This window comes from Microtus oregoni, unplaced genomic scaffold (genome assembly GCF_018167655.1).
Source record: "Microtus oregoni isolate MIOR12 unplaced genomic scaffold, Mior012 000022F_ref0000154, whole genome shotgun sequence".
NCBI lineage: Eukaryota > Metazoa > Chordata > Mammalia > Rodentia > Cricetidae > Microtus > Microtus oregoni.
The window spans coordinates 14,167,301-14,187,407 of record NW_024543081.1 but is presented as its reverse complement, the minus strand read 5'-3'; the positions used below and the strand labels follow the sequence as shown (position 1 = coordinate 14,187,407).

General features: G+C 56.1%; 1 protein-coding gene across 1 annotated transcript; it reads left to right on the top strand.

The window, feature by feature from the left end:
• The first annotated feature begins 419 nt into the window (after positions 1 to 419).
• On the top strand, positions 420 to 19,729 carry Pdgfb (platelet derived growth factor subunit B). Its single transcript, XM_041672653.1, has 7 exons — positions 420 to 1,454; positions 9,813 to 9,909; positions 12,007 to 12,096; positions 13,397 to 13,602; positions 14,815 to 14,959; positions 17,857 to 18,005; positions 18,307 to 19,729. The coding sequence occupies exons 1-6, from the start codon at positions 1,392 to 1,394 to the stop codon at positions 17,979 to 17,981; spliced, it is 726 nt and encodes a 241-aa protein (XP_041528587.1). The 5' UTR covers positions 420 to 1,391; the 3' UTR covers positions 17,982 to 18,005; positions 18,307 to 19,729.
• Positions 19,730 to 20,107: the final 378 nt, after the last annotated feature.

Genomic DNA, 20,107 nt, shown 5'->3' with positions numbered 1-20,107 from the left:
CAAGGTGACCCAGCTACTCAATTAGACAGGGCCTGAATCTAAGCTGCCAGGTTGCAGAGCCCCAGTCCTTCATCATCATGCCTTTGCCAGGCTGCAGATGTCTGGTTCTGGGGTTCAGGGGCTACACTCCTGGTCTTGGTCCTGGCCCTGTAGACATGCCCCTAAACACAGGTCACTGTGCCAAGGGGTGGGGCCATGGTTCACCTCCAGTACTTGCCAAGGGGCTAGATTTACCACCAGAGGGACTGCCTGGCTCTCAGAGACCCCTTAAGCTGCAGTCCTCGCCTTAGGCCCTCCCTTGGCTCCTGCCCCCCTCCCGGCGCTGACTCGGGGCCAGGGGAGGAAAGGCTGTCTCCACCCACCTCTAGCACTCTCCCTTCTCCTTTATAAAGGCCGGAACAGCTGAAGGGTGGCAACTTCTCCTGCAGCCGGGAGCAGCCTGCCTGCCTCCCCCGCTGCCTCCCTGAGGGCTCCCCTCTGGCCGCCAGCGCCCATCTTTTTTTCTCCAGAGATATTTTGCGCACACACACATACACACGCGCAAAAGGGAAAGGAGGGGGAAAAAAGCCCCCCCCCCCAGCCTCGTTGTAACGAGTAAGCCGGAGCAGCCGCAGCTAGAAACCCGCAGAGGACGCCTTGAGCAGCGAGCTGGTGGGCGGATCGACCGACTGACCCGCGCCGCGTCCACCTGTCGGCCCGGGTCGGCCCAGCGCGCAGTGGGCGCGCCGCGCGCTCGGAGCAGCCGTGCCCGCCGCTTGGGCCCCGCGCCAGGGCGCACACGCTCCCGCCCCGCCACCCGGCCCGGGCGGGAGTTTGCACCTCTCCCTGCCCGGGCGCTTGGGCCACCGCTGCAAAGCCAACTTTGGAAAAAAGTTTTTTGGGGGAGACCTGGGCTTGGAGGTGCTCAGCCCTGAGCTTTCTGATCTGGGAAGCCTTTCCAAAAAATGTTGCAAAAAAGCTAAGCCAGCGGGCAGAGGAACACGCCTTTAGCAGGCGAGTGAAGACGAACCATCGACTGTCGTGTTTCTTTTCCTCTCGGAGGTTGGAGTCCCCTGCGCGCCCCCACACGGCTAGACGCCTTGGCTGGTTCGCGACGCAGCCCCCCGGCCGTGGATGCTCGCGTGGGCTCGGGATCCGCCCAGGTAGCGGCCTCGGACCCTGGTCCCGTGTCCAGGTTCTCCCCAGCCCCCCAGCGACGGAGCCGGGGCCGGGGGCGGCGGCGCCCGGGGGCCATGCGGGTGAGCCACGGCGGCGGCTGCAGCGGCCTGAGAGCCTGATCGCGGCGGACCCGAGCGGAGCCCACCCTCCTCCCCAGCCCCCAACCCTGGCCGCGGGGGCGGCGCGCTCCGTCTACGCGTCCGGGGCCCCGCGGGGCCGGGCCCGGAGTCGGCATGAATCGCTGCTGGGCGCTCTTCCTGCCTCTCTGCTGCTACCTGCGTCTGGTCAGCGCCGAGGTGAGTTGCGACGGCGCCGGGGCAGGATCCTTCCCTAGCCGTCCCAGCCCCCACGCCTGTCCGCCCCCTCCTCTCCCTGCAGTGAACTTTGGAGCCCCGCAGCCCGAGAGCCAGGCGCCGGGCACTGGGTGGCCCCAAGGGCTGGGAGGCCAGGTCCAGGGTTCTGGAATCTATGACGAGACAGCGGTGGGTTTCTCTTTACAGTAGACCAACCTAGAGCCCTAAACCTCCGTGGCGTCCTGGGAGGTGTGTGTTGCCCTGCCTTCTGCCTCACGAGCCAGAGCTCTTAAGCCCCTTCCAGGCCAGGGGAGAAGGGGTGGGGTGGTATCTAGGGTGCCTAAGACATCGCGATCTCCTGAGTCCATTTGGAACCAGCGTGGGCTTTGGTTCTGCCCAGGACCCGGCCTGCCCTAGTGGTGTGCGCCCTCGATCTCAGGATATCCACGGAGACCTTTGGAGAGCGTTCTGGTCCCACCCAAGCTTCTGCTCTGGGCTAGGGTGGGCACCTCGGGGTCGTGCTGGACGGTCCAAAAGCACCTTGTATCTTGGGGCCCAGAGAGAGACAGAGACACTAGAGAGACAGGCAGACAGACATACGGTAGGTTCAGACGCTTGGGAGTACAGACAGGACTGGGGCGCGCGCGGGGTGGGGGGAGGGGGGGAGAGTTCTTAAGGAATCCAGCCCCAGGGGCGGTGTGTGTGTGAGGCCCGGCCGTACCTGCGCCAGCGCCCTGCGAGAGGAAGCACCTCTCTCCCCCGCATGCAGGCTGCGGAGTGCGCGCCTGCAGAAGCCTAGCTGCAAGGGAGGTGGGGTATGGAAACGTCTGCGGGAGCTATCAGGTCGGATCGGTGCCCCTACGCCTCCCAGCTTCACGTAGCAGTGAGTTGGCAAGTCTACCGGGAATCCAGGTGGGAAGGGGGCGGGGCAGGAGGAGGCGCGAGCTGGAGCGGGGCGAGGGCCGGGAAAGCGGCGTGGCCGGGGCCCGTCCCGCCTCCGCCCGCTGAGGTCCAGAGCCCGCACCTAGTAGGCTGCGGGCAAGGCCAGCCCGGTCGTCGTCCGCAGCCAAGCGCAGGGCAGAGGCGGCGGCGGCTGCGGCGGCGGCAGGGAAGGGGTTAAGGCGGAGGGCTCCGAGGCCGCGGCCCGACCTTGGGCCGCCGCCAGCGCAGGTTGTTTTGACCACGGAGGAGCCGTCGCCGTCTCCTTTTGTTCTTGGGACTCCTCGAGGGCCGCCGGCCGCCCGCCCTGGGGGCTCCGCCCTTCCGCGGCCGCCCCCCGCGGCCGGAGCCCGAAAGAGAGCAAGCTGGGCATGGCCCGGCCGCAGCAGGCCCCTCGCGACGCCCCCTCCCCGCTCCGCCTGCAGCCCCCAGGGGTGCGGCCAGCTGTTGGGGAGGGGGACGCCTGGAGGCCCCAGCTGCCGCCTCGCCTCGCCGCGCCGTGGGGACCTGGGGGCTGGCCCGGTGCCAGGGCGTCCTGAGAACGGCGGCGCCCCGCGGCTGCTCTCTGCAGCCCACCCCGCCCGGCCCCCGACTCCCTCACTCACCCCACGCATGCACACTCCTGGCCGGAGGCGATGCTGCGCTCCCGCGGGCGGGCGCGCAGAGCGACGGGCACGCACTAAGGCAGCCAGGTCGCGCGCCCGCCGCCACGCCCGTGCACACGCGGGACACACGCGCGCGCGGCCCGAGTACACGTGCGCTCACACACCCACGCACGCACACAGGCACGCACAGCCCCTCTGTACACTTAGTGCCAGGTGCCCGCCCCCACGCAACAGGTGGGCTCGCCGTGGGCCCTGGCACCTCACCACCTCTGTAGCCATCCCATTTCCTTCCTGGGGGGGATCTAAGGAGGAAGGGACAATCCCAGATCCTGATCTGGGATCTGCAGCACCCATTTTTTTTGGCCTGGTTAGAGCAGCTTGGTATCCCTCAAACTTTGCCTCTCTGTAACGGTTTTTCAACCACCCCTGTGTAACCGATGGTGATGGCCGATAGTGATGTTGGCGTGACCCTAGAGTGCTGGGATAGCTAAGCATTTTTCATTTCAAATAAGCACCCATTTGCCCTCCAAGACATAAAGGACGCAGCCTACCTAGTGTGTTCCCTACATCCTCCCTACTTGTCTATCCTGGCAGGGGCTGCTGGATTTGTAACATCTGAATGCGGCTTCCCAGGCCGTCTTAACCAGCCCAGCTTCCTCCAGGAGCACTCCACCACTGCCGTGAATATTCGCATTTGGGAATGAGGCTGCAGCTCAGAAGCTCATCCTTGCTCCTCCATAGACGCTTCTGGGACCGCAATTGCACTGCGTTTTGCAGTTGACTTTCCCTGATAACTATGAGGAGTACTGAAATTCTGAGGACCCTGTCCCCATAGGGCCAGCCCAGGCAAGCAGGAAGACAGAAGGAGGGGCTTGCTTCTGGAGGTGACCCCGAAGTTGGCTGTATTTAGAGGGAGGTCTAGGTGTTGGAAGCAGGCTGGAGGAGAGTCTGAAAAGGCTGCTGAGGCCTCTTCTCTCTCAGCTGAGCTAGCTTCCCAGAAGGTGACTGTCATGTGACAATCTGTCTGCCTCAGCACCCTTCTGCCGGGAAGGAGTGGTGGGGCCCCATAGCCACCAACCCAGTCTCCTTCTGGCTTCCTAATGGCCATAGGGGGGTGGGGAAACCCACTTGCTGGAATCCCCCTGCCTGGAATTGTGAAAGTCAAGGTCAGATAGATTCCAGAGGCCTGAAGGCAAGAGGCAGGAAGTGCGTGCCTGCCTGGAGGAATCAATTCAAGGTGTTCTCTCTAGGTTCATGATGTCCTCCCTCTTTTTGATGCTTTTTCTGTGATATATTTTCTTTCCGATATTTTATTTGAGACAAGGTCTCATGTAGTCCAGGCTACCTCCCAACTCACTGTGTATGTGGGGCTGGCCTTGAACCTTTGATCTTCCTACCGCCACCTCTAGAGATACAGGTATGCACTATCATTCCTGACTAGGACAACTTTTCCACTTTTGGTTTATTTAGCTGCCTGTTCCCTGCTTTCTCCCATGAACTGCACACTGCGCCAGAGGGACTTTTGTCTTGATTCCCGCTGTGTTAGTGGAGTGCTTGTAGCCTGCACAATCACCAAAGGAGCGTGGAAAGAACCATGAATGGTGGAGTGGGCTCAGGCCAGGCGTGCTTTATTAACACAGCCTGGGTGAAGCCTGGCCTCTGAGGGCAGCCGCCCACGGTACAGTGCATTGCAAAATGGGCATCTGGTTTGTAACCCCGCCCCTCCGCCGTGGTGAGGTATTCCAATACACTTTCTCTGTCTTGGGACTTGGACTGTCGGCAGGGAGGACTGAGGTAGAAAGACAATGAAGGAGAGGCAGGCTGGGCCTCAGTTTCCCTCACCTAAAATATGGAGCAGGTTGGACTCATTTAGTTTACAAATAATGGGAACTGGCTCCCATTGAGTTGAGGTGGGAGGCAGTGATTGCAATGGGCCATCAGGGTGGCAGGCACATCCTTAAGACCGGTCCTTTTCTTCCAGCTTTGACATTTTTTTTCTCTTGCTCTAGCAGAGGTAGGGGAGGCTGGTGGACTGGGCTGGGATGCAGGAGCAGCAGGGGGTGGGAGAATGGATAAGGGAGAGAGAGGGTAATCCCAGGAACCAGGAAGGGAACTGCTGGGTAGAAAATCTGTCTCCAAAAGGCATCTATATTGTACCCAGAAAGGGCTTCTTCAAAGAGCTCTTTGCCATCTCGTCTAAATACGGCATGAGACGCAAGTCGGCAAGCAGGCAGGCCCTAGGAGGCCTCGTCAGCTTCTGCCTCTGCCAGCCACAGACAACGCCCTGGGTGCTGGGCAGAGAGCCCATCTCCCTCACTGCAGTGGCAGCAGACTGGAGTGCATGTCTGCCTGTGTGTGTGTATGTGTGTGCTGTGCTGGGGCCCAGGTGGAGGGTGGGGTACAAGCCCTTTTGATCTGCCAGCCTGGCTGGGAGCAGGTAACTCACCTGGCCTCACGCTTGCTCGTGCCTCCTGCAGCTGGCTTTGGGGGCGGGGCAGGGAGGAGGCTGTTTCTCTTGACTGCCAGGCTGGCTTAGCCCTGACTGCTTCCACGCCACACCCTTGTCCTACCAGGAGCCCCAGGCCTGAGACCTGGGGCAGCTTCTTCAAGCTGTCAGGTGTCCTTTACTGTGGGTGCCCACCTAGAGGCTTCCAGAACCTGTGGCAGAACACACACAGACACTGACAGCATCCTGGAGTGGACGTCAGGCTAACTGTTCACACCTCCAGTCCCGGAAGAGACCCACCAGCCCACAGGGCAACTAGTAGTGTCAACGTGGAGCTAGGTTGCATTTCCTGTTACCCAGCGCGGGGGATAGGACAAAGTCACACTCTGTCCTGAGGACGGCAGCTCTCCACCCACCCGACACCATCCTTGAAAGTATTGTGATTGTCTGGCCCACGAGTGTCATGCTGCTCTCAGGGAGCCATATGAAAGAATTGGTGACGAAAGCAATAACATCTCGTTAAATGCCCTTAATTCAGGGCTGCTTTGCTCTGTACAGTTACACTTACCAGGGACTTCAGGGCCAGTTGTGGTTAGCTCTACTTAAGGGAGAAAGATACAGTTTGTTTCTTTGTCAGTCTTCCTCAGACCGAACCCAGGACTCACTAACGCTAGGCAATTGTTCTGCCAGTGGGCACACTCAAAGCCCTTTCTTTGCTTTTATTCTGTGACAGGGTATTGCTAAGTGCCTTTGAATTTGTTTCATAGCCCAGGCTGACGTTAAATTTATCCTTTAGCCCAGGGTAGCCTTGAACTTGCAATCCTGTCTTCAGCCTTCTAAGCAGCTGGGATTATAGGCCTGTGCTGTTACGTCCAGCAGAAAGTAAGGTTTTTGATGATTTACTCTGAGCACCACGGTTCCCTTAATATGGGGAGCCCTGACTCCTCTATTGTGGGTTTCTCACCTCTGGTACTGTTGGTATTTGGGACCAGTGATACTGTATCCTTCGTGACATCCTTCATACTGTGGGATGGTGAATAGCATCCCTACCACCACCCACTGATGCTAGCAACCTGTCTCTAGCCATGACCACCAAAAATGTCTTCAGATGATATCAATGTGTAATTGTGACCATTGCTGTAAGAAGAGCACGACTTTAATCCAAGCACTCGGGAAGTAGAGGCAAACGGATTTCAGTGAGCTTGAGACCAGCTTGCTCTACAAAGTGAGTTCCAGAACAGCCAGGACTGTCTTGAAAAACCAAAAAGGAGAGAGATAAGGACAAGGGAAACAGCAGGAATCTCAAACGATGCTGGGTCCAGTGGCATCATCAGAAGAGAAGGGAAGCATGTTTGAACCTTTTCTGGTGGGCCAGGAGCAGGTAGGCATGCTATGGCCCTGGAGGGACCCACCTCTGCCACTGACTAGTCATCTAGACTTGTGACTGTGGATTAATTTCTCTCAGCCTCAGTTCTCCCATCTGGAATATGGGACTAACGATAACGCTGGCCTCAGGACTGCACTTGGTGATGCATTTTGTTTGGTCAGTGCCTGGCTTGAAGGAGCACAGCTGAGAGAAGCCCTGGAGAGAAAGGGATGAATACCAGTGTTTACTGAGCAGAGTGCTTTTGCACCTCCACGGCTTCCATCTGGGGTTCAGGAGCACGTTTGTCTCCACGTGATGGATTCCTTTGCCTGGTGGACTGAAGCCTTAGGTGTTCACTTGGTCTGTTCAGGGTTCAGCTTGCTTTGCCTCACTGGCAGCTCCAGCCAGCCCTTGAGTGGACAAGGAGATCCTGGCAGAAGTACCCCCCAGGGCTGATTGAGCCACCACTCACTTCTCATTCTCTTGGGCAAGCAAGCCACCTTACACATCCTGGCTCCAGCTAGCGTCTGCTCCTTCTGCCACCCCCAGGAAGAATTAGAACGCATCCTCAGTTCATAGATGAGAGCCCAAACCAGAGAGAGGCAGTGGCCAGCTGGAAGTCACACTGCAGATGGTAGCAGGGTGAGGAAGGAATCCAAGTCTTTTGAATACCAGTTCTGAGTTTGACAGAACTGGGGGCAGTGGCCTTCTCTAGACCAGCGTTGAAATCTGTCCTGCAGGTCTCGGCCCAACTGTGAAGTTGTGGACACTATAGGCCGCCAAGCCCCTGTCCTCACCCCAGCTTCTCCTTCAAACTCCTGACATCCCCAGGATACCAGGCAGGTTCATAAACTCCATGATTGAACAAAATGACCCAGATGACAAATGGGATCCCAGGAGCCAGATTTCAAGGAGTTATGCCCCCCCTCCAGTCCCCAGATTGTATCCTCTACTTCCTAGGTTGACATGGGGGACCAGAGGTGGGTATGACTGAATTCCTGAGGAATATTTTCTAAACATTACCGCAAGTGTCAAGGACTACAAGGTGTTTCTGTTTCTGTTTTGTTTTGTGTTAAGTGAGACTGGGTCTCTCTATGGTGCCCAGGCTAGCCTGGAACTCCTGGCCTCAAACGATCTTCCTGCTAGGCATACTCACATCTTTAATCTCAGCACTTAGTAGAGGCAGGTGAATTGTTGAGTTCACGGCTGTCTTAGTCTATTTTTGAGTTTCATGCTAGCCAGCTAGGGCAACATAGGACCATGTCTTTAAAAATCAAACCCAAACTGCTTTAGATTTTTGCTTGTATGATAACACCATGGCCAAAAGTAACTTGGGGAGGATAGAATCTATGTCAGCTTGCAATTCCACAGCACCAACCAGCAGAGCAGGAACCTGGAAGCAGGAACTGAAGCAGATGCCATGGAGGGCTGCTACTTACTGGCTTGCTCCTCATGGTTTGACAGCCTACTTTTTTATAGGCCACAAGTCTACCAGCCCACGGGTGGTCCCACCCACCCACAGGGATCTGGGCTCTCTTACATCAATCAATCAGTCAGCCAATCAAGAAAATACCCCCCAGGCTTGCTCACAGTCTGATAGGAACTTTTTCTCAATTGAGGTTCCTTCTTCACAATCAAGTCTAGCTTGCCTCAGGTTGACACAAAAAAGAGATCTTGCCTTTGCCTCCAGAGCAGCTTGGGACATAGGTGGGCACGGGGCATCATGCACCTGGCTCTCAACAAGTGTCTCAGACATGCAGCTTTTGAGGAGATTCCCCCAGCTGGCCAGGGGCAAGAGCTTCTTTTCCACCATAGACAGTGAGAGAGCAGCAAACCCCATTCTCAAACACATACCCGTGCACACGAGGGCGTGCACACGCGCACACACACACACACACACACACACACACACACTCCTGTGCTTAGTCCTCAAAGCGCCGGTACCAGCATGGTTCAGTGAACACAGGGCAGGGCTTCTTCACTTTTCAGTCCAGGGAAACTGAGGCACAGAGTGCCTTAGTCCTCCCAGAGCTTCTCTCAAACTGCACGGTCTTTTCACAAGCCTGTATGTATGTATGTACCACATGCGTGTGCACTCATCGTGGCCCCAGCTTTTAGACATGCCTTGGCATCTTGCGTCCTTCCTTTGCTCCTTATTGTGAGGACACTTCCCAGTCCCCTCTGCCCTCACCTCTTGCAGCCTTTGGCACCAGGCTCTTGAGACTCCTGGAGCTGTGGCGATGTGGCGGTGACCTCTGTCTCCAGCTGTATGATGTGATTGTGGGACCTGTGGTTTCCCCGGAGGAAGCTGGCTTGTAGTGAGGCCTGTTAAGGTTCTAACTAAGTTTCAAGTGTTTGGTGACAGGCCAGAGGGACTCTAAAAATAGCGTTTGGTTGGGCATGGGGCATGCATGGGTAAGCGCTCAGGTTCCTGGTTGGGCCTGAGGATTCCCTTATTTCCTCTTTGGCAGGGACTACTTCGGTAGCACTGGGACACACAGCCTTCTGAGACCTCACAACTCAGCAAGCATTATTAAGCATCTCTTGGGCTGGGGGGGGGGGGCGGGGAGCTGGAGAACACACTTCACTGTCATTGTCTGCACGAAGCCTCTGCTCACACTGGGGGCCCCTGCACATACGGCGTGCATGTCTTAGCTACCAGGTGTGGAGGGAGCATATCGAGAAGTGAGATTGTTGGAGTTTCTCCAGGACCTGTGATCTGATGGGGGAGACAGATGTAGACAAGCCTTGGAGCTGGGGGCAAGTCTGGATACCGTGGAGGGCTGGGGTGGGGCATCTCAGTCTGGATTTAGCTCTTTAAGCCTTTGGGCTTCTGCTCCTGGTTCAGCCTCGCATCCCACCTACTCCCAGCCTTACTGCCTATTGCTGGGGACAGAGGAGCCTCGTAGGAACTCTGTGCAAGAGAAAGCATGTGGTTGGTAAGAGAGCCATGCCTGGTGAGCCCTTCACCCCAGTTTACTCAGTTCCTGGTGTCTGCTCAACAGGGGGACCCCATTCCAGAGGAACTCTATGAAATGCTGAGTGACCGCTCCATCCGCTCCTTTGATGACCTCCAGCGCCTGCTGCATGGAGACTCCGTAGGTAAATCGCATCCTCCTCCAGAACCTCAGCCTCCACTGGTGCTGGGAGAGTGGGGAGGGGCAGGCAGGGACACCCTTCTTGACATCAGGGAACTAGATCCATGGCACATCCCAATGAAGGCCTGACCGCACCTACCCAGGGCAGGGCAGAGCAGGCTGACGGGTTGGTACCTGGGACATGGGGTGTGGCAGAAGCAGCACCCACGTGTGACTCTGGCTTGGTGCAGAGGGTGGGGTCCCTGGAGCAGGGCGGGCAGAGAGAAAGCACTCAGGGCATGTACTAAATACCTATCCAGGTGAAGAGGGTGGAGCTATAGAAGACGTCTTCCTGCCCCTCTGGCCCAGGGCCTGGTTGACAAGGTCTCCTGGGGACACCTGGCTAAGACCAGCTGGCAGCCCTGCCCATGCCCAAGAGTGCACTGGGCGAATGGGCACGTGCTTGGTGGCACACACGTGGCGGGGGCCGGCGGGTTGGGCTGGGAATGTATTTATAAATGCAGTCTTCAGAGCAAATTCCATTCTATTCTGACCTCTGGCCTGGTCCCTAGAGCCCTGTTCAGCAGCCCCCCAGCCTCCACCCCCCACGCACCCGCGGGCCCTTGTCCCTCTGGGGTCCTGTCTCTTTGTCACTTTGTAATTCTTGCCCAGACGCTATCTACGGGGGAACAGCATTTCCTGCCTTTGTTTCCTCTCTCCGTTGGGCCCCTGGCTCCTTCTCAAAAGCATTCCCGGGCCCTTTCAATACTGCCAGGGCTGGGGGGTGGCAAGACAGGCAGGAGGGGGCCCAGCTGGGCCCCCCTATTGTTCACTAGGGCCCCCACCCGATGTCTCCCACCCGTGCCCGGCTGACCAGCCCTGGCCACACAATGGGGCAACTTCCAAATTTAGCCATCTTGCTGTTTCTTTCCAAGGCGCTCTGCTGCCCAGCTCGGGCAGCCCCTCCACACCCCTGGTGGGGGTCGGGATCTTGAATGTGAGGTTTTCAATAGCAGGTCTGTTTCGAGGCAACCATGTGGCTATTTTTTCCTAATCAACTTAACCTTTCCACAAAGTACATCTCTCCCCTTCTCGTCCCCACCAGGGGCATTCCAGAGATGGCAGTGAGAAAGAGAATAAGGGACAGACAGACAGACTGACGTGGTTAACACTGTTGGGCTGGACAAAGCAGACCAATCAGTCAGTGGCGATCTGCGGGACCCCTGGAATCCTAGATAGGGCGGCAGCTGGCAGAAGCCTTTGCCTTTGATGGGACCAGCCGGTTGGGGAAGATAATATGGTCCCCCCAGGTGCCATAAGGAGGTGGCAGAGGCTTGTCTCCAGCATCCCTCAGTTCATTTGCTGATCCTCACCACTGAGAGATAAGAGGGGCTATCCACCATCAGGATCAAGTTCAAAGCCTCCTCATCACCCTGCCATCCTAGGAAGAGTGGGCAGCCCTGGCCAATGTCTCGGGGCAGCGAGGTGTGTGGGTGGAGGTGTCACCAAGGAGAGCTGGTAGCAGACTCCAGCTTAGAGAGGGAACTTCGGCTAGTGACAGGAAGAGAAGCCCAGAAAGATGAAAGCTGGGGAGAGAGCTGACCTAGTGTGGCTGGCGCAGGCCCTCCCACCCCCTTCCCTCTCCACCCTTTCTCTCCAGACCAGTAGGGCCATTGTCAAGGCTCCAGCAGGCTGTACTGGGCCTGCTAGCCCCGAGGGGATTCTGGGAATTTCTCCAACCAGCACTTCCTATGGGAACGCTTTGGAGGGCACTGGGAACTGGCCTCCAGTGCTCTGGGTCCCTGCTCCACCCTGGAGGCCGAGGAGGGTTCGCTGACAGTAGCAAAGGGGAAGGGTTATTTTTAACTCCATTGACATGGGTTCTGGCCAAAAATGGGGCTAAAAACTCGTTGGAGGCTCCCAAAGATGCAGTCAGGCCCCACCAGCCCCATGAGCCATTCAGCTGCCCAAGGCTTTGCCTGGTTGCCTCTTCAGGGCCAGGGACCTCAGGTTTTGAGAGCACGAAGGGCGGGGTCCCAGAATGTAGAGATGCTATCCTCAACCCAGTCCTGTGGTAGCAGCCTGGGTCAGCATGCCTGACTATGCTTCCTTTCCTTTGCAGATGAAAATGGGGCTGAGCTGGACCTGAACATGACCCGAGCCCACTCTGGAGGCGAGCCAGAAAGCTCATCTCGAGGGAGGAGGAGCCTAGGTAAAACTGAAGGTCCATATAGTGGCCCTTCAAAGAGTGGGATCCAGGGAAGGAAGACCAGGGCACATAGCCATCCTGGATTGGGGTCACCTTCCAAATCCCTTCCCTACTGTAAGAACTGAATGAGGAGTGTAGCCATCTTTGAAGTTGAGTTACCATGCCCTGTACCCCATGCTGTGCTTTTAAAATATAGTGGCTTGGGTCTTTTTGTTTCTGAAACAGGGTTTTAGTGCATAGTCCTGGCTAGCCTGGAACTCACTAGGTAAACCAGACTGGTCTCGAATTCCCAGAGATCTGCCTACCTCTGCCTTTGCCTTTGCACTCACTGCTTCCTCACTCCAACCCTGGAACAGATGTAGTCAGTTCCACTCCAAAGGCCTAGAAACCAGGGTGGGGAAACCGGAATGGAAGGACTGAGCCCTTACTTGACGCACTTGAGCCCAAGGTATTCTGGGTGGGTCCTCTGTCCACTGTGGCTCAGGGCTACATTGTGGCCTAGTGCAGAGGCACTAAGCCCAGCTTAGGACTGCTGGTTGTTCCTTGGCAGAGACCAAGCCAGTAGATCTGTAGGCCTTGGAGAAGCCACCTACAGTTTCCAAGTCCCTGGAGATGTGGCTGGCAGATCCTGCAGGTCCCCGAGCCCCACTGCCATCTGCTAACCTTTCTCTGGGGATGACTGAGCACTTGCTGTAGGCTTCACCCACCCTCTTCCTCTCAGCTCAGGGGAGAGGCATTGCTCTGCCGCTATCCCATTTCACAGATGAGGCAGATGAGACTTTGAAAGAGTCACATAAGAATAGGGCGGTACAGCCAGGCGCTGGTGGTGCAAGCCTTTAATCCCAGCGTTCTGGAGGCAGAGGCAGAAGCAGAGAGGCAGGCGGATCTCCGTGAGTTCGAGGCCAGCCTGGTTGACAGAGTGAGCTCCAGGACAGTCAGCGCTATCCTGGATAGTTTGATCATGAAAACAACAAACAACAACAAAAGACCAGTGCAAGCCGGCAGGCTAACAGTGGGTGAGGACTCAGGTGGGCCAATCACACAGCCCTGTGAATCTGAACAATTGGGATCCAGGATGGTGGGACAGGCATGCACTAAACATTTACGAGATCACACGGGATGATCTGGCCTGATCCTGACCATGCTTCTTGGGGGTAGATATCATTGTCCTCGTTGTCAGATGATGTAAACTGAGGCTCAGGATGGTCCAGCCATCTACCCAAGTTCAGGGCTGTCTGGATGGGGGTTGGTTCCAAAAAAGACCTTCCTCTCCTGACAGCCTCTTCTGTCGCCCCGCCCTCAGGTTCCCTGGCAGCCGCAGAGCCCGCTGTAATCGCCGAGTGCAAGACGCGCACAGAGGTGTTCCAGATCTCGCGGAACCTCATCGATCGCACCAACGCCAATTTCCTGGTGTGGCCGCCCTGCGTGGAGGTACAGCGCTGCTCTGGCTGCTGCAACAACCGCAACGTGCAGTGCCGGGCCTCGCAAGTGCAGATGAGGCCAGTGCAGGTGCGCAGACTCCGCCCCGTCCCGCCCCGCGCTGGGCCCCGCCCCAGCAGCAGACCAGTGGCCACGGGTTGGAGGGTTTTTTTTTTTTTTAAAGATTTATTTATTATGCATACAACATTCCTTCCATGTATGCTTGCCAGAAGAGGGCACCAGATCTCATCATAGATGGCTGTGAGCCACCATGTGGTTGCTGGGAATTGAACTCAGGACCTCTGGAAGAGCAGTCAGTGCTCTTAACCTCTGAGCCATCTCTCCAGCCCCTGGAGGGCTTTTGCTGAGTGTTACGGGATGCACGCACTCTCCTAGGCCTCTCAGACCGTAGTCACTGAGAGGCAGACAGAATGTGGCTGGGTATGCAATGCTAAGTGGTGGACCAGTGTCACCTGCTCTACAGGGACACAACCCCACAAACTCCTGTCTTCAAACATCTGACTCCTGCTCTCATGTGGACCAGGCAGGGCACAGGGAGGCTCAGCTATCTCTAACTCTGCAAGACCAGGTCTCAGTACCCTGGGTCAGCCTCCCCTTTTCAGGTTCCCCTGGGCACACAGTACAAGGCTTAGCACCAGCCCTCCCCAGTGCCCTGACTACGTGACCATGCTCTCTTTTCTCCTGTCTGCCTGTGGCCTGTGCCCAGTCTCCTGCCTGTCTTCCATTCCTGGCCTTTCGCTGTGCCCCAGATTACAAATGAATGACACGCTATGCGTCCCCACCCACTGTCACCATATCTCCTGTCCCCAGCTTTAGGGACAGACACCTGACAGCTGCCTTCTCCCTTCCAGCCTCTCTTCTAGATAAGGCCTGTCTCACTTCCTTCCAGATAACCATCTCCTCTCCCCCCCCACCCCCCACTCTGCTGCAGCCCCTGGCCTTGGCCAATGCTCCGCTCCAGGAATGAGGACCCACAGGACTCAGGCTCTACCCGGAAATGCCTTTCTCCCACTCTGGGGGGTCAGGGTATGGGGGGGGCGGGGTTGCTACAGCAAAGCTGAGGCCAGGTCAGCTAGATCGAAGGGCTTGTTTTGATGGAAAAGCTCTGAGAGGGACCGAGGGCAAGGCCTTGCTATTGTTTGCTCCAGAGCCCTGGCTCTGCAGACAAGCCTGGCGTTTGGCTTTCGAGGAAAGAACCTAGCGCAGGAGACTGCCAGGCCTGTGAGACGGCTCCGGCACAGGTGGCTTCTACAGGGGAATTTTGCTCGTTCTGTCCCCCAGGTGAGAAAGATTGAGATTGTACGGAAGAAGCCAATCTTCAAGAAGGCCACAGTGACCCTGGAGGACCACCTGGCCTGCAAGTGTGAGACAGTAGTGACCCCTCGGCCTGTGACTCGGAGCCCTGGGACATCCCGGGAGCAGCGAGGTAAACCGCCTTCCTAGGGGCTGCTCTGTGGGGCTCAGCCCACAGCTGGGAAAAGGGTGGGTCTCTAAATAGGGGTCAGGAGGCTGGGGAGAGTGGGGAGAGTGCTTGCTGAGCAAGCAGGAGTACCAGAGTTTAAGTCCCTGGTCGGGCTGGTCGGGCACGGTAGCTGTGTCTGTCATCCCACACTGGGAAAGTGGAGATGGGTGGATACCAGGGCATCATCAGATGCCAGCCTCGCTGCTGGTGACCTCCAAGTTCAGTGAGAGACCCTGCCTCAGAAAATAAGGTGAAGAGCAATTGAAGAGAACACTTGATGTCAGCCTCTGACTTCATATGTGTGCCTATGTGTATAGATACACACACACACACACACACACACACACGCTCGCGCGCGCACACAGCTAAACCCATACAATGCATATACCACACACACATACACGCACATAAATTATTAATAGAGATCAGATAGATAACATCTATGAGTAAATTTATTTGATACTTTTGATCTCACTGAGAACAATCTAGATTTTTCCCAGCCTGAATGAGGTTGCAGCCCCTGCCCTTGCTACCAATCCAACCAGTCCTCTTCCTCTTCACTTCTGTTATGGTGGAGATATACAAGTAAAGGCTGGGCATCTATATAGCCTGGTCTGGTAGACAGCTGAGTCTGGTGGCCAAGCATCCATCAGATGGGTTCATGTCTTTGTTTCCACAAGTGTCGGACAGATCTGAGTTGAAAATGTCTCAGCGGTTCCTCCTGTTTTCGTAGTGGGGGTACCTGAGGTCCAAAGATGCTGGGGCCTTGCTCCAGGTCACACAGCTCATCCTAGGCCGTTGGTGTCCTGAGATTCCCTTCGTGGCTCTCCCCTGCCCCGGCAGCTCTTTAGCTTTTACTTGCCTGCTTTACCATCTGTACACTAGAAGAATTCCTAAGTGTTAGTGCTGGAATGTTCAGAATACTGAGGAACTCCTCCAGCCTCATCTCTGGTACAGCACAGTGGCTCTTTGGAATTCCTAGGCTCAAACATCTGTCATTTGTGAGTTACGTGAATGGACTCAGGCGTGGTCCAGCCGAGCCTCCTGTGCACGGCCTGGCCTTTGGGATAGAAGCTCTCTGGGGGGCTCATTCCTGACCTCCTAGGTGTCATCCTTCCAGATAATCGGAGCTCCCCTAGATCTCTACACTGCAGGGAAAGCTTGGCAAAGCTGTCTCACTAGCCGGAGGCCAGGGACTCTCCAGTGACTCCCAGGAAGAGCTGGCCTCCTGCGTGGCTTGCCAGAGACCAGAAGGAAGAGTAGTTGAGAGTCAGACTAGACCAGGGCTCCCAGGAACTGTCAGTTCAAGCAAGTGTTGAAAGTGTGAAGCACAGTTAGATCCCAGGGCTTCAAACATAGCTCTCTGCCTCAGTTTCCCCAACACTGTAGGACGAATAATACCCACTGTGAAAATAAAGGAGCTTGGGGCTGGAGAGAGGGCTCAGTGGTTAAGAGCACTACCTGCTCTTCCAAAGGTCCTGAGTTCAATTCCCAGCAACCACATGGTGGCTCACAACCATCTGCAATGAGGTCTGGTGCCCTCTTCTGGCCTGCAGACATACACACAGACAGAATATTGTATATATAATAAATAAATAAATAAATATTTTTTATTTTTTATTTATTTTTTTTTTTTGGTTTTTTCGAGACAGGGTTTCTCTGTGGTTTTGGAGCCTGTCCTGGAACTAGCTCTGTAGACCAGGCTTGGTCTCGAACTCACAGAGATCCGCCTGCCTCTGCCTCCCAAGTGCTGGGATTAAAGGCGTGCGCCACCACCGCCCGGCTAAATATTTTTTAAAAAAAGAAAATAAAGGAGCTTATAGTGGAATCGGGTGTGCATAACAGGTGTTGCTGGGGTTCTGGCATCTTTCGATGCACTTACTCAGCCCTAGGAGGTCACGGGTCCTTTAAAGACTTGGGCACAGAGTGGTTAAGTGACCTTCCCCATGGCACATAGTCCCTGGAAGAGTCCAGGTCAGGCCCAGGGCTGACTGCCTTCTAAGTTGTGGCCCAGCCCTCCATTCTGCTTCTCAGAGTGCCCAGGAATTTGAGTGACAGGCCCAGCTCCAAAGAAAGTCTCTTTCTGGCTTGAAACCCAGAGGCTTCCTCCTCACCCTGTGGCTAGAAGAACCAGAGGTTGGTGGCAGAGGTCTCAGTAGGAACGCTAGCCAGGGAGATGGGAAGCAAGAGGCTCCCAGTGGGGAAGGGCTGCCACTCATGCTGTGCTGTGGCGGAACCCGGCCTCGCAGCGCTGAGTAGGAGCTAGGCTCCTTGGGTAGCTTGCTTGATCTTCCTGTCGTCTAGCTGTGGCTGGAGGGAACAGCCACACCTGTGGTGCAAGAGGACCAGTCCCCAAGCGACCTCTCTAGCCAGATTTTTCATACGATGAGACAGGATGACCAAAGTACAAAAGTGGGCTGTGCCCATCCTCTGAAGACAGGTGCCTGATGGGTACACAGTACCAGCAGGACCTCCTGTTGGGTTTGAGGGACCCGTGGCCAGGCCACCTGCAGGAAGTGGGAAAATATGTCCCTCCATCTCTGGGCAGTGACAGGACTTGGGGGCCACATTGAAACCTAACCTCTTGGGTCAGGCACTGCTTGGCCAGCATACTGTCATGTAGTCCACCTCCCTTTCCCATGAGGTGGCCATCCTCTTGCCTCACTCAGAGAAACTGAGTCATAGAAAGGTTCAGTCACATCCCCAGAAGACACAGCTGGTGAGCAGGGGGGCTTGGCTTTGACCTCATAAAGTCTGACCTGACCTTCCCCATCCTCTTCCTGAGCCAGCCCTAAGGCTCACAACAAGAAGAATACCCCATGACCATCCCATGCTGACAAACACTTTTTCTTCCTGAGCAGCCAAGATGCCTCAAACTCGGGTGACTGTTCGGACGGTGCGAGTCCGCCGACCCCTCAAAGGGAAGCATCGAAAATTTAAGCACACACACGACAAGGAGGCACTGAAGGAGACCCTCGGGGCTTAGGGGCATCGGCAAGCGTGTGGGCAGGTGAGGACCTGGCCAGAAAGCCAAGGCTCAGATACTCCGTAGCTGTGGCTTAGATTTGGGGTGAGGGCCAGCAGGGATATTTGCTCCCTTCAACCCAGTCATTCTGCCTAACTGCCTCTCAGCCTCCCAAAGAGGATGTCTGTCCTTCCACTCCAGTTCCCATGACTCCCCCATCCCAGTCCTGGGGTCTGTTGGAAGCATGAAAGTAGGAGCATCAGTTCCTGTTCTTGGTATGGGGTCCTAGGAACCAAGGGAACCCCTGAGCCATCTCTGACCCTGTGTCTGTCTGTTCTACCCGCAGGGTTATTTAATATGGTATTTGCTGTATCGCCCCCATGGGGTCCTTGGAGTGATAATGTTGTTCCCCTCGTCCGTCTGTCTCGATGCCTGATTCGGACGGCCAATGGTGCTTCCCTCATCCCGCGTGCCCGGCCACCTCCACCAGCAACAGTCCTTCGGCTCGTCCTGCGACTCCAGAAGCAAACAAAGGACTCCATTCCATGCTGCTTCTTCCCTTGACCCCAAGAACGTGGGACAAGTGTGCGGGAGCCTCACGGGGGACTGTGGACTGGCCCCAGGAGCCTGGGATTTGGTCTGAGAACCTCTGCATGTCCTGCCTGGTTCCTGGACCCCTGGCCAGCCAGCAGGGAGCACTTTCAGGCAGGCTAGGGTCCCTTGTAGTCCTGTGGCCAGGACCACATAGGGAGCACAGACTAGAGGAAACCTCTCAGCACCCGGATCTGCCACTCATCTCTCCCTGTCCCCTCAGCCCATAGTGGCTTTTTATTTTATAAATATGAAATCAAGAAAGATAATGAACTCCTCTGGGCAGGTGGCCACATGCCTTCTCTGATGGATTGGAGATGCAGTGTGCTTGTGACCTGGGCCACATCCCCTGCCTCTTTCCACCTCCCTTGCATCTCTTGTTTCATTTCTCTACCTCCGCTCTGTGTCTTCTTCCTCATGTACCCTTCAGTCGGCTCCACCAGGGGTGCTTGGGTCCTGATTGAGGCTCTGAACGACCCTACCATTTTCCCTTAGGGCAGGAGACCTGTCTGTCTTATTCCTCTCCAGCCAAGACAGCCACGTATGGTTGTGTGGGATGTGTATTGCACATGGGCACTGCATGTGGAGAATTCTGTTCACACCCTAAACATGGCCGATTTGTCTATTATGACCTTCTGGCAGATGTAGGTCAAGCCTCTGAGGAAAGGAGGCCGAGTTTTAATTCACACTGACGCCCTATGCAGACTGGCTGTGTGCGCGCTGACCCAGCCTGAAGCTCCGAATGAGCCTCAGGTGCTGGGGGAGCAACACAGTCTTTGCCCATTGCCTCCTTCAGCTGTTCCCTTCCTGGCAGGTGCGGGATGCTAGGAGCTCCCTAAGGGAGGGGCCGCCCTGGCTGCCTGCCCTCTTCCCTGCGTGCACTTTGCCCCTCAGATCTTTTGTGGTTTTACCTGATGGCTTCTTCCAGGAAGCTAGCTGGTACACTGGAAGCGGGAGAGAGAGGGAGAGCCATAGCGCCTTCAGGAGGACTGGGGTTGACGCACCCACTTCCCCCCCCCAACTTCCCCCTGCACTTTTCCCTCCCCCTCCCAGGTCCGCTTCCTTCAGTTTGTAAAGTTGGTGATTATATTTTTGGGGGCTTTCTTTTTATTTTTTAAATGTAAAGTTTATTTATATTCCATATTTAAAGTTGTAAAAAAAAAAAGCCACGAAACCAAACCAAACGAATCCTCCGGAAGTCTGTCTGTTGGCATCTGGTGTGACAATTAACCTTTCTATGTTGGCAGAATGCGCCAGCAGCTTGCTCCGTGTTCCTCTCACTCAGGGAGGCTAGGCACCACCGGGCATCCTTATGTGCCCAGACACTCTTACCCGCGTGCATATTTTGGCCTGGCTCCAGGAGCAATCCTGTGTTTCAGGGAGAGGGAGAGTTGGTCCTGGCTCCGTAGCACAACCTGACTCCTGGACTCCTGGATCTCTTCCTGTGGAGAGATTGATTTCTGTTGAACAGGAGTCTCCAGGGGAATGTGGAACCCCTGCATTGTAGGGGTGACGTGTGGGGAACTGGAGGAGGCCCTGGAGGGACTGTGGGATTC

What these genes read in the sequence shown, in the direction of transcription:
- Pdgfb (XM_041672653.1), top strand. Translation starts at nt 1,392, where the DNA reads ATGAATCGCTGCTGGGCGCTCTTCCTGCCTCTCTGCTGCTACCTGCGT. An exon ending in TGCGTCTGGTCAGCGCCGAG is followed by an intron (nt 1,455 to 9,812) that starts GTGAGTTGCGAC and finishes TCTGCTCAACAG; the next exon opens with GGGGACCCCATTCCAGAGGA. An exon ending in TCGAGGGAGGAGGAGCCTAG is followed by an intron (nt 12,097 to 13,396) that starts GTAAAACTGAAG and finishes CCCCGCCCTCAG; the next exon opens with GTTCCCTGGCAGCCGCAGAG.